This window comes from Myotis brandtii, unplaced genomic scaffold (assembly GCF_000412655.1).
Source record: "Myotis brandtii unplaced genomic scaffold, ASM41265v1 scaffold1173, whole genome shotgun sequence".
Classification (NCBI taxonomy): Eukaryota; Metazoa; Chordata; class Mammalia; order Chiroptera; family Vespertilionidae; genus Myotis; species Myotis brandtii.
The window spans coordinates 275,326-286,936 of record NW_005354061.1 but is presented as its reverse complement, the minus strand read 5'-3'; the positions used below and the strand labels follow the sequence as shown (position 1 = coordinate 286,936).

The following is an 11,611-nucleotide window of genomic DNA, read 5'->3' as shown; positions in this document are numbered from 1 at the left end:
GGGCCGGGAGGCCGAGTGCGGGTCTCGGTCCGGTCGCTGACTCCCTGTGGCTGCCTGGGAGGGACGTGGTGTCCTCTTCCGTCAAAAGTGGGGAGCGCAGACCCCCGAGCTCCCTCCAGGTCTCCCGCGTCCCCAGGGCCCGTGGGGTCTGGTGCAGTGGTCGCTTCCGGGGACCCCCAGACGTGCCCCCACCTGCAGGCCTGGGTCGCGGCTCTGGGTTCGTGGTGGAGCCGGAGGGCTGCGACCAGCCAGGCCGACCGCGGGGTCCTGGTGCCTAATTTCCTGGGGATCGGGTCCCCGCCTTTTTTTTTTTTTTTCTTAGCAAACTTTCCTCCTCGGGATCCCGAGTTTCTCTTGGGGAGGTTTCTTTTCGCTTTCGGAAGATTCTGACATTGAGCCAACCAAAATATTCGAGTTAATTTCTGGCCAAAACGGATGGGTGTCTGTGGCTCCCGTGGGCCCAGCGTCCACCGCGAACCTGAGCGGGTCTGGCCCCGTGGCTGCCGGCCATCCCCCCCTCAACGTGAGAAACAAGAAACATGCTCGGAAGGTTTAATTGCGCGATTTCAACATCGCGCAGCCGGTCGCCGGAGTCAGGTCCCTGCTTGCCGCTGAGGTCATTGGCGCGGGGAGTGGGGGCTGGGGCCGAGCGCGTAGTTGGGCTAAAGCACTTGGTTGCAAATGAGAATCCCTGGGGATTTTAGACCAAAGCAAATGCAGATAAAACCCGAAGCCTGCCTCCCACCCCCAGACAGGCCGGCTTCCTCCGTCTGTCCGGGGTGAGACGGGCGGCGGGGGTTGCTCGGAGCTCCTCAGGTGGTTCTGCCCGGCTGCCAGGTGCGGGGATCCGCTGCCAGGTGCGGGCAATCGTTGGCACAGAGGAGAGGATTGGTACAGACTCCGGAAAGATTAGCTGGCGACGGAAAGGGCTCTTTGGGAACATCTGGAGTTTAAAGCCTCTTGCAAAATGTGGGAACAGGAGCTGGGGGTGATTTCCATAACCGTGGGCTCCTCTGCTCACTGAGAGCTGTGCTCCTGCGAGAGGGATGGTTGTCTACTCCCTGCTGGGATGCGCCCCCCCCAGCCCCCGCAGGGTCTGGTCCTTCCAGGTCCTGAATCCCCAGCCACAGGGGCTGGGAGGGGGTGCGCCTCCCAGTCTGCTGCCCGGACTCTGTCCTGAGTGACATTAAACTCTCGGGCACCTTAACTCACCCCTTTTCTCCAGAAACACCCCCAGCTCCTCCTGTTATCCCTTCGAACACGACGATTAGTGCAGGGAGATTTGTTTTGGAAAAAAAAATATAAATACCACTTAATTTGCCTGTTAGTTCTGTATTCGCTTAAAACAGGATGCTCCTGGAAAAAAACAAAAAACCAGCAGCGGGAGTAGGCGGGCCAGCGTCGTTCAGTTAGAGTCACAGAAAAAGACCAACGTTTCAGGGGCAAAGTCTAAAAAATACAAGCTGTGGCTTTTGACAGAGAGTGGTAAAGACCCATGTCAAACAAGTGCGGCCAGTTTGTTCAAGAAATGTCCTTGTTTTAGAGAAAAGGCTGGCCTCGTTCTGAGAGGTGGACTCGCCTGTCCTCTCGGTCCTTTTAACCCTTGCATCAGGCACAGGAAGCGGTGCTCTCGTGATGTCTGGGGAAACGGGGGTCGGAGAAGTAAAGTGAGTTCCCGGCAGCTGGGAAGAGGCGGAACCAGGGTTCACACTTAGGCCTTCTTGCCCCAGAGCCCTCCCTCAGTCACCTCCTGCCTCTGCCTCGCCACCTGTGAGTTCTGGCCTTAGGAGAGCACCGAATGCCAGGGAGGGACAGGACCGGGGACTGGGGTCCTCAGGGTGGTCCCTGGGGAGGACTACCGGGTGCCCGGTCCCTGGTCTAGACTCCTGCTCACAGTCACTCTGCGGTTGGCCAGCCGCCTGTCCCGGAGGCATCTCAGTCGCCCAGTCAGCACCAATCTGGGCCTGGCTCCATCCCTCGGGCGATCTGTGGAGATCCATCGATTGCTGAGCAAGCCCCTGGCTCTTGCAGAACGCCTAGGTGAAGACTGGGCGGTATTCCGAGAAGGCAGGCATTTGCAGCCCCGCCTCCGAACACATTCCTGACTTTTGACCGTCTTCGTATGTTTCTGGCTTCAGATATTTAGTGTCGGAGTTGCGCTGTGTCACATACTCTGCGGAGCTCCATCTCGCTCCCTTCCTAAGGGCCCTGCCAGCACTTGACGCGTTCGGAAATGTTTGTGGAGGCCGTGTCAGCAACGATGAAGGGTCCCGCCCTGTTTAGAGAGAAAATACTCTCTTGTTTTTGCTTTGATCTCGGCTCTGGGACCCGCAGATAGTGTCTGGAGGTTAGCGACAGGAGTGGCAGCCGGCGCTCCTCTTACCTGGGTGATTGTGGGTGTTGAAGGGAAGCACCCCACACGGGGACCCCGGCCCTGGAATGGGCAGTGGGGTCAGAGGGTCGGGGACACTCAGCCGGTTGAAGGCCCCGCCGGGGGGAATCGCGTGGCCTTCGTGCGCCCCGTGGCTTGCCATGAAGGTCGTGTTTGCGGCTCTGTTTGAATTGAGACCTAGCACAGCAGACATGGGCTTCCTCGGAGTGAGGCTTACTCACAGGCGCCAGCTCTGAGAAAAGTTTACGGTTCTAGAACATGGCTGCCCCGTGCCCTGTTTCCATGTCAATACGAGAAAACTGGGCGGGGCCGCTCAGATCGCGGCAGAACGCTTTTGGTTTTGTCTCCTTCTGTCCTTTCCTTGAATTGAGACCTAGCACAGCAGACATGGGCTTCCTCAGAGTGAGGCTTACTCACAGGCGCCCGCTCTGAGAAAAGGTACGGTTATGAGAAAACTGGGCGGGGCCGCTCAGATCGCCGCAGAATGCTTTTGGTTTTGTCTCCTTTTGTCCTTTGTGGACATTCGAAGTTGTGATGAGAAGCAGCTTTGGTCTCGGTGCATTTTGACTGGTTTATTCTTGAACGGTGAACACACGCGGGGGGCCTTTCCCATGTGACATCGCGCCTGCGCACACCTTCTTTCTCGCTTTCCCCCCAAAAGGTTGCCCTTTCTCAGAAAATCGCAGCAGTTGGCTCTTTGCACAACAGTTGCGGGGGGGTCTGCCCTCTGGCCCCAGGTGTAGGCAGGTCAGTTGGGATTCGGGCCAGGATCCAGGCGTCACCCCCTCATGTCAGATAACCAGTTTGACTGAAGTTCTCGCTTCGTCGGAACCATTAAGTCCAATGTTCTTCCTACGCATTTAGGTAGACACACTCCATTCAGGTGTCCAGAAAGTTCCCCGAGCCGCCAGGAGCAGGAGAGGTTCGGGGGGCCGGGGGCCGGGAGCTGTGCCCCAGGCCTGCTGGAGGCGGAGGGCTGGGGTGGACACGCGGTCTGGGAGGCTCCAAGGTGGAATATCAGCCGGCTGGCTGTTACTGCCGAGGCCTCTGTGCACTGCGTGTGTTTAAAACCCACTGCCCTCCTGCCGGTGCCAGCAGCGCGCTCAGAGGGCGTGTGTGCGGCGAGCAGGGAGGGGAGGGCTTCCCTCTGGGTTCCGCACTGCGTCCTGTCCTGGCGGGCTCTCCCAGGAAGCCCCACAGCCCAAGCGTCCTTTCCGACGACGACATCTGGAACGTCTCATGAGCGAGACCTTGAATTGCAGTTTCGGGGCCTGGCGGTTGGAGGGGAAGGCCTTGTCCACAGCCCGAAATGCTCCCGCCACGCACCCGGCTTCTCCTGCGCCTGCACATGGCCCTGAGCTGGGGTAAACAGTTACGTAAGTGGACCGCGGCTGTTTGTCCTTCAGCGTGAGGACACGCATCGCTACCTATGATGGCTCGGGTTTTGTTTGCATTCTTTTCCTCATGTTCGAACCACAGGGAGCGACTTGGGCTGTTCCGTGCACGGTCTGAGCTGCGGGTGAGTCACACGGGGGGACTTGCTCTCAAGTGTCCGGCAATCAGTTAGGGGAAGAGAGAGCTGCAGGTAGCGAGCCTGAGACCCTGGCAGAAGCAGCGGCAGGTCCGACGGCACTGGGCAGCCTTCTGGGATGAGCCTTTGCTTTATTTTATTTTATTTTATTTTTATTTTTGTTAATCCTCACCTGAGGATATTTTTCCCATTTTTTTTTTTTTAGGGAGGGGATGAGAGAGAGAGGGGGGGGGGGAGAGAAACATTGATGTGAGAGAGACACACCGATTGCCTCCCAAATGCTCCCCAGCTGGGGCTGGGGATCGGACCTGCAACCCAAGTACATGGCTTGACCAGGAACCGAAGCCAGGCCCTTCGGTCTGTAGGCTGAGCCTCCAACCGCACCAGCCAGGGCTGTTCTTTGCTTTTAGCTCCGCCCGGACCGGGGCAGGTGGAGCCCGCAGGGGAGGGTCTCTCACTGGGGCCTGCAGAGCTCTGGGTGTTTGCCGGCGAAGGCGACACGAAGGCCATTCCCAGAGCCGCGCCAGGAGCAGCCAGCGCTGCCGAGGCCCGGAGCTCGGTGCCGTGACAGGAGAGACAGACCGGCCTGGTGGTGAGGCTGCAGTTCCCGGAGCTCCGCCGTCCCGGTGTGAGACGGGGTGGCCGCAGGGCTCTGAGCCAGGAACTGGGATGAGATGTGGGGAGGGGGTGTGGGGCGACATGGAGACAGGGAGGGCAGTGCGGGCGCGCAGAGCAGAGATGGAGATGCAGGAGCGATGGGAGTGCGGAAGGAGCCGCTCGCTCAGGCCAGTGGGGGGGTGACCTGTTGGGTAAGCGTGTGTAACGAGTGAGAGATGCAGAGCCAGGGGGCACACAGGCTTCTGGCGGGAAGCCTGGGTAGACTGAGTCCACCTGGGGGCTGTGCATTCTTAGGACAACCCGAGTCACTGGGCGGATTCGAGGGGCTCAGATGGGAAGGTCCAGGGGGCGCTAGCGGGAGGGTCTGGAGCCCAGGAGAGCATGGCCTTGAACTATTATTGCTCACTGGAGAGTCCCCTTGCAGATATTGCCTTTGGCTGTGGTGCAACCCGCCCCCAGCCTGTCACACGCCCTGTCATCACCCCGATGGGATGGAGCGAGGCTGGGTTCTGGGCAGCTGTGGCCAGCAGCCCGCTCATGGCGGTGATCGGCAGCTGATCAATAATCAATAGCGCCTGTCAGTGCACTGCGGACCGTGTGTGTCCACGGCTGCCAGTCGTCATCTGAGACGCGCCCGAGTCCACGGTTTAGATGTCAGTGACTGAGTGGAAAAGACTGGGGGGCATTTTCTTCTCCCCAAGCAGGAGCTCTCGGACCTCAAATGTCCCTTCGGACCACCCGAGGTGCTTCCAAGAGAGGGTGCCTCACTGCACCCAGGCCCTGTGGTCCTTCCTGACGAGTCCGCGGCGACTCCGATGGGTGGTGCGCGGCGCGTGCAGCTGTGGCAGAGAAGAACTGGTCTTTGTTCCCGACTCCCCTGGGGGGTCTGCCTCGGCACTTCCTCGCGGACCAGGGGCCGTGTGGATCTCACGGTACCTCAGCCTCGAAGCTGCTCTATTTCCACGAATTCATCCATCAGAAGTCTCCTCCGGCAGCTCACAGTGTCTCCCAGGACAGGAGCAGGAGCACCTTGAACCTGATAATAGAAGAGGGCACGTGCTTGGAGCCCCAGCCTGGGCTCTGAGAGGCCTACGGGGGTGGGACCCACAGTCTGGGACGCGGGGGCAGCCAGGGCCGGAGGAGCAGGGACGCTCTCCGTGCCGACCTCCTACTGGGCCCTGGGTTTACCCTAAAAGAACAAGGTTCCCAAAGGACCCCCTCCTGGAGGAGCTGAGCTCACTGGGGTGCGATGGCTTATCCCAGGTGTGTTCTGGGGGCTCCGCGGGAGCCAGCGGGGGGCTGGTTCCATCTCCTGGGGGGCAGCTTCTCCGAAGGAGGACCGTCCGATGGACCACAAACAAGGAACGAAGGAGAAGAGACCTGTGGGCCGGGGCCAGCCCCCAGAATTCCCTGCTTTATTTCTCTAAACGGCCCGAGGAAACTGACCTCATCCGAAGGAAAATGTCCGCCAGGTGACACGCTTTACGTTTAAAAATCAAAATGGTCATTTGGCTTCTTTGTGTGTGTTTTTAAAGTAACAGCCAATTGTAAAGAATAGAACAAGAGCCTGGATTACAGTTGACAGTTTTAACATTTCTCCCCAATCCTGTGATTTGTCCCTAAAACTTGTTATGAATAAGCAAACACCGACCTCACACCCTCCGTGGGACGCCTACCACCGAGGGCCCAGAGAAAGGAGGCGAACGCCGGCGTGATCCCCGGCTCAGTCATCGGCGTTGAGTCACGCGAACTCGGAAAATGCTTTTCCGGAGGATTGGGCCCCAGTCGCTTGTGAGCTCGAAGATCCTCACTTCCTGAGTCACCGTTGGGAGGCGCGGAGCCCCGCCTGTGTGGGTGCAGAGAGCACCTGGACGCAAACAGGTAGATTCCTGCCAAAGGACAGCGTGTGGCGGGGCTGTGAGCTCCCAGGCGCGGTCGGCCGCACGGAAGTAGAGAGCCCCTAGACCTCTGTGCTCTGAGCACTTGTTTGCAGAGCGTTCACGAAGGGTTTCGTTCCAAAGGCAGAAATGCGATACCTGCAGGTTTTCCTGCCCGTGCGGGACTTCACCTGCTTCGGCGGCTGGGTTTCCTCCTGCATGACGTCACTGGGGCCACTCGCTCAAGCTCCTTTCTCTCGCTCCAGGGTCTAGGGCCAGGGGTGGGCAAACTTTTTGACTCGAGGGCCACAATGGGTTCTTAAACTGGACCGGAGGGCCGGAACAAAAGCATGGATGGAGTGTTTGTGTGAACTAATATAAATTCAAAGTAAACATCATTACATAAAAGGGTACGGTTTTTTTTTTTTTAGTTTTATTCATTTCAAACGGGCTGGATCCGGCCCGAGGGCCGTAGTTTGCCCACGGCTGCTCTAGGGCACTGCTTCCCAGCCTCCTTTTGGCCACGCCCCCCAGCATCTCTAAAATCCTGATCCCCCACCCGTGACATAGAATTCTTATTATTCAAACAGCGAGCTCCTGTTCACATGGAGGAAGCCTAAAAGGCCATTCACTTGGTCTAAACAAGCTTCCAAAGAACATGGCATCCATGAAAGAGGAAAATAAAAGAAGGAAAGGACAGGTCCATCACTGAGGACTTGTTTAAAAAATAATACGAAGTGATAGGAAAAAATAGCAAATAAAGTTTCAAAACATCATAGAGAACTGAAACGCATAAATATGCCGCAGCATATATTTACATATTGTCCATGAGGCCCCTAGAACCATAAGGAATGCAGAAATTTCCCTGTGAATAACTCACTCGAATTGCCCCCCTTAAAAGTCCAATTGCCCCCTGTGGGCGTGCCCCGCGCTGGGACCCACTGCTCTGGGGGAAGCCGATGTGCTGCAGAGTCTCTCCCAGGTGACAGCTGGCATTTGCATGTGCAAACCGCGTGTTTTCCTAAACGCATCCGTGTTGTGGCGTCTGGGACGGAAACCAGTCACTTACCGAATCTGTGCAGGGCCTTGGGGACGGCAAGGTGCCCGGGAAATTCCCATCGTGAACGGGATCTGAGCAGGTTCTCCAGGGAGATTTGTTTTCCGGGTCAGAAACCTGGTGCTGCTCACCCCTCAGCAGCACTGACTCTGGAAGCTGCAGGGTTCAGGGCCCCCTGTCAGTGTCGCCCCGTCCGTCCGTCATGACACTTCATAACCCACCGCAGCTGCTGCAGCGTCCCGAGCGAGACCCACCGTCAGGCAAACTCTCTCAAGTTTGCTCCGGTGCTAATTTGCAAAACCCGTTTTCTTTTTCACTCCGTGCATTTGAGTAGAGTTAGACAAGGAAACCACTGTCCTCTCTTTCGCTTTTGATTGAGGCCAGATGAGCCACAGCCACACGCACGGTGGCTGTTGAAGAAGCGTCCTGGCACCTGCTGGCGTACGGTGCTGACTTCAGGGGCTTTGAAATGCGTCGAATGAGAACTTGCCCTTGGCTGGGCTTTGCTGCCAAGTTAATGGATAACCCGAGACTTTCTAGTTACCTCTTCGTGTCTTTACGTCGGCTGCCACTTCCTGGGACTTGAATGGACGTTGTGCATGGAACCATTTATGAGTGAGAATAATGTAGGGCCTCAGTCTACCCTCCCTCCCCTCCCTCCCACCCTCCTTCCCTTCCCTGGGATTTTTTCTAATACAAACATGCATGTGCATGTCTCATACCTTGCAAAGTGCCGCTGCTAAAGGTATTTTCCTAGGACACGGCTGAATGGAGTTTCCCCTGTATGAGTGGTCGGTTACGATAGGAGATGACCTGCCTTCTGGGTTTACTAGTAGCTTCCAGAGGATAAACTAGACGGTGCCAAGGCCCCTGGTATCTGGACGGTCCTTGGCATTGAGGGCGAACACAAACGCAGGCGAGACACGAACTTGAACACGGTGGAGGGAGGCGCCTGCCGCTCCGTGCAGAGCGCTCTCCCCAGAGCTCTGTCTCCTTGGGTTTTTCTGGCTGTGAAGTGGAATGTGTGCGTCATTTATGAAAAATGCGGGAAATGTCCCCGCATTCTTGACTCAGAGAAGGAAAGGTGATACTTCCTCGGCAGGACGCAGGGCCGGGGGCTCGCCGAGCCGGGGGTCAGAAAGCCACCTGTGCGGCTGCGGAGGTCCCAGTCCTCATGTCTCCTCCGCCGTCCTTTCTCCCCTTGTGCCTGGGCCCCTTCAGCAGGCGGGTGTCGCCCAACACCCAGGAACCAGGAGGTCACGGTTCGATTCCTGGTCGGGGCACAGGCCAGGTTGCGGGCTCCGTTCCCTATGGGGGGAGCGGTGCAGGAGGCAGCCCATTGATGATGTTTCTCTCTCATTGATGTTTCTACCCCTCTCCCTCTCTCTCTAAAAAAAAAAATCACTAAGAGAGAAGAGGATTGATGTGTCATCCCTCTAGTGCTGTTGATCTGAAATGAGCTGAGCTGTGCCGTGGACTGTGGTGCACTCGTGTGGCTCTGAGGCACGGGGCCCACGTGTCCGCCTGGGCCCAGCCTCGATCGCCGTAGCTCTCCCGTTCTTCACCTCGTGCGTCTAAGAAGGCCTGCAGGTGGCTATGTGGGACCATGAAAACACAGTGCCGATCTCTCTCTCTATCTTCGTTTTCACATTGGCAAAGAACAGGCTGGTCATGAATTAGCATGTGCTGGAGACACGCTGGTTCCTCGCAGCAGCATATAAAAGTTATTTTTAAAGTTGTTTTAAATCTGTGAGTAAAAATAAATTGCTTTTGCTGCAAGAAACACCAAAAATGGAAAAGCTAACAGTTCGAAGATGATCATTTATCTGACGGGCATTGCCGATGGCGTAGTTGCTTTAAACACGAGAGGATTTATGGGACGTGCTCACAGCGGGCGGGAAGGTGGGCCCGCCTTCGGCTGGTCCTCCCCTGGGAGGTCCTGGAGCCACGCGGGTCGGGGCGGCGGGGCAGGGGGTCCGCTGGCAAACGGGGGACACCGCGGGCAGCGGCTGTCGCTCCTGACCTGTAAGGCTCTGCAAGGCAAACATTTACTTTCTCTGAATGTTAACTTTACGGTTAGCTTTTTTTTTTTTAATGTTAAGAAGGGAAGAAAAAACATGGTTAGGAAGGAGGGATTAAGGATGTTAACTGTTGTGTGGCCTCTGGGTGATGTGTTTAAGCATTGAGCTCACTGTCAGGACACGTTAGAGGAGGTATTTGTGTGAACTTAATACGTTGACCTCATTTCTTTCAACAATGTCCTTTTACCTAAGAGAGAAGTTAAGACTTTTTTAAAAATTCTAGTTCCTAGACAAAAGCCATACAGTACACAAAGCCTGACCACCCTGTGTAAACAGCGCAGTGGCTTGCTGCGGTAGCAAAGCTTTTTGTTGGTAACTTCTTATTTTTAAAGTATCACAGATTCGCAGGAAGTGGTGGGACAGGCTCAGGGCGCCCCGGTGTCCCCTCTTTCCAGGGTCACATGCTAGAGCGAAGGACTCAATACTTGGTTTGACGTCCTATCCAGTGTTCACCTAGGATGAACGCTCACCGTGTTAGTCAGCGAGGGAGGTGACAGGACAGATGTCGTAGCCTTCACAAGCATGTCAAACATGAGCCCGCCGGCTGCGAGTCTGACATGCTTGGAAGTTAATTTTTCTTCTAAATGAAATGTTTTTGTCCTTAACATTGGAGGGCCACGAAGGCAGGAGGAGGAAAAGGGAACGAGGGTGGAGGGCGAGACAGACACACAGACAGAGAGTAGAGAGGGGTTGGTTAATTAGACAAGCCAGCGCCCTCCTGTAGTCTTCAGATCCATGTGTGTGTGCTGCTTATATTCTGTTCAAGTCCCAGGCGGCCGGAGGTCCGCTTCCTCCCGTGTGTTCAGCTTCGTCCCCCTGGTCTGCTTTGCCGCCTTTGGTTGAAGGACAGCGGCCTTCGGCGCGAGTCTCCTGAAAAGCGGGCCTCGTGGCGTTTCTCGGTGTTGGTGCCGATGACACAGAAGGAGGCATTTGGGGAAAAATCCACAAGGTTGTGCGTTTTCCACTCGCACACTTTTCTGCGTGTTGGTTGTCTTGCAGCAAAAGCGTTACATTCTGGGCTCGTGGTCACTGGATGGAAATGGCAGAAACCTGCAGGGAGAGCCAAGGTTTTACTAGAAAATTCCGGGTCTCAGAGGCCCCGCATCGATTCCTTCCTGTGGTCTCAAGGGCAAAACGACTTCTCAGCCTCGAAGTGGGATTCTGTTACTTCAGTTTACTCTACAATGATTACAAATTGCTTTTTGTTTGTTTGTTTTTTTGTTTTTTAAATATATTTTTATTGCTTTTAGAGAGGAAAGGAGAGAGAGGGAGAGAGAGAGAAACATCAATGATGAGAGAGAATAATGGATCAACTGCCTCCTGCACACCCCCTATTGGGGATGGAGCCCGCACCCCCGGCCTGTGCCCTGACCGGGAATTGAACCATGACCTCCTGGTTCCTAGGTCGATGCTCAGCCACTGCGCCACGCGGGCCGGCGATTGCAGATTGTTTTTAGAGGAGGTTGAAAAGGGTAGACAAGCGGTGAGGCCCTCCTCCTCCTCCTTCCCACCGACACAAACCCCCCAGGAAAGGCCGTGGCAGGTTCTCGCCACCTGCAGACCCCGCGGGAAGATGGGGTCCTTGGGGGTAGCCACGCCTCCTTCCCTGTCACCTCCCCGAATCCAGCGTCAGGCTCTGCGGACACCTGGGACAGAGAAGAGGCCATCAGCCCCCCGGTACCGGCGGCTCCCGACACGGGGGCAGGCACATCCTCACTCCGTGGGTCCTCCTGGGGGAGTGTCCTTGAGCCGCCAGCTCTCAGCCTTGGATCCTGACTCACACAGATGCCCTTGCACGGCCATGAACTCGGTGGGCGGGCAGCACCAGAGGGGACATGTGTTTTGGTGCATTGGTCTCATTGGGCAGAGCCCGATGTGCGTCTTTGGTGGTCACTCCTCGGCTCCGTGCAGCCCGCAGGCGAACCCGACTTGCTGGCTGCCTTCCTGCCCCCAAAAGCTGCGGGACTGGCCCCCGGGACAGTGCAGCCTCTGCCCAGGGAGCCCGTGGCCGGAGCCCCGTTCAGTCCGCCCCGTTCAGTGGCGGGACGTGAGGCT

General features: G+C 56.6%; 1 protein-coding gene and 1 long non-coding RNA gene across 3 annotated transcripts in view; one reads left to right on the top strand and one right to left on the bottom strand.

Annotated features, from left to right (window-relative positions):
* Window positions 1-542: 542 nt before the first annotated feature.
* On the bottom strand, window positions 543-3,706 carry LOC106724135. 2 transcript variants are annotated; one of them, XR_001359891.1, is made up of 3 exons: window positions 2,766-3,706; window positions 2,384-2,569; window positions 543-2,275 (listed from the first exon to the last, which is right to left on the bottom strand). It is a non-coding gene; the product is annotated as an uncharacterized LOC106724135 (long non-coding RNA). The 2 variants fall into 2 exon arrangements; XR_001359890.1 differs by lacking the exon at window positions 2,766-3,706 and having other exon boundaries at window positions 2,384-2,739.
* Window positions 3,707-3,809: 103 nt separating this feature from the next.
* The window catches only part of EGFR (epidermal growth factor receptor), a 105,316-nt gene continuing 97,514 nt past the window's right edge, over window positions 3,810-11,611 (top strand). The window contains 1 exon segment of the mRNA XM_014530349.1: window positions 3,810-3,911. Coding sequence (XP_014385835.1) covers window positions 3,822-3,911 — 90 coding nt within the window. The 5' untranslated portion in view covers window positions 3,810-3,821.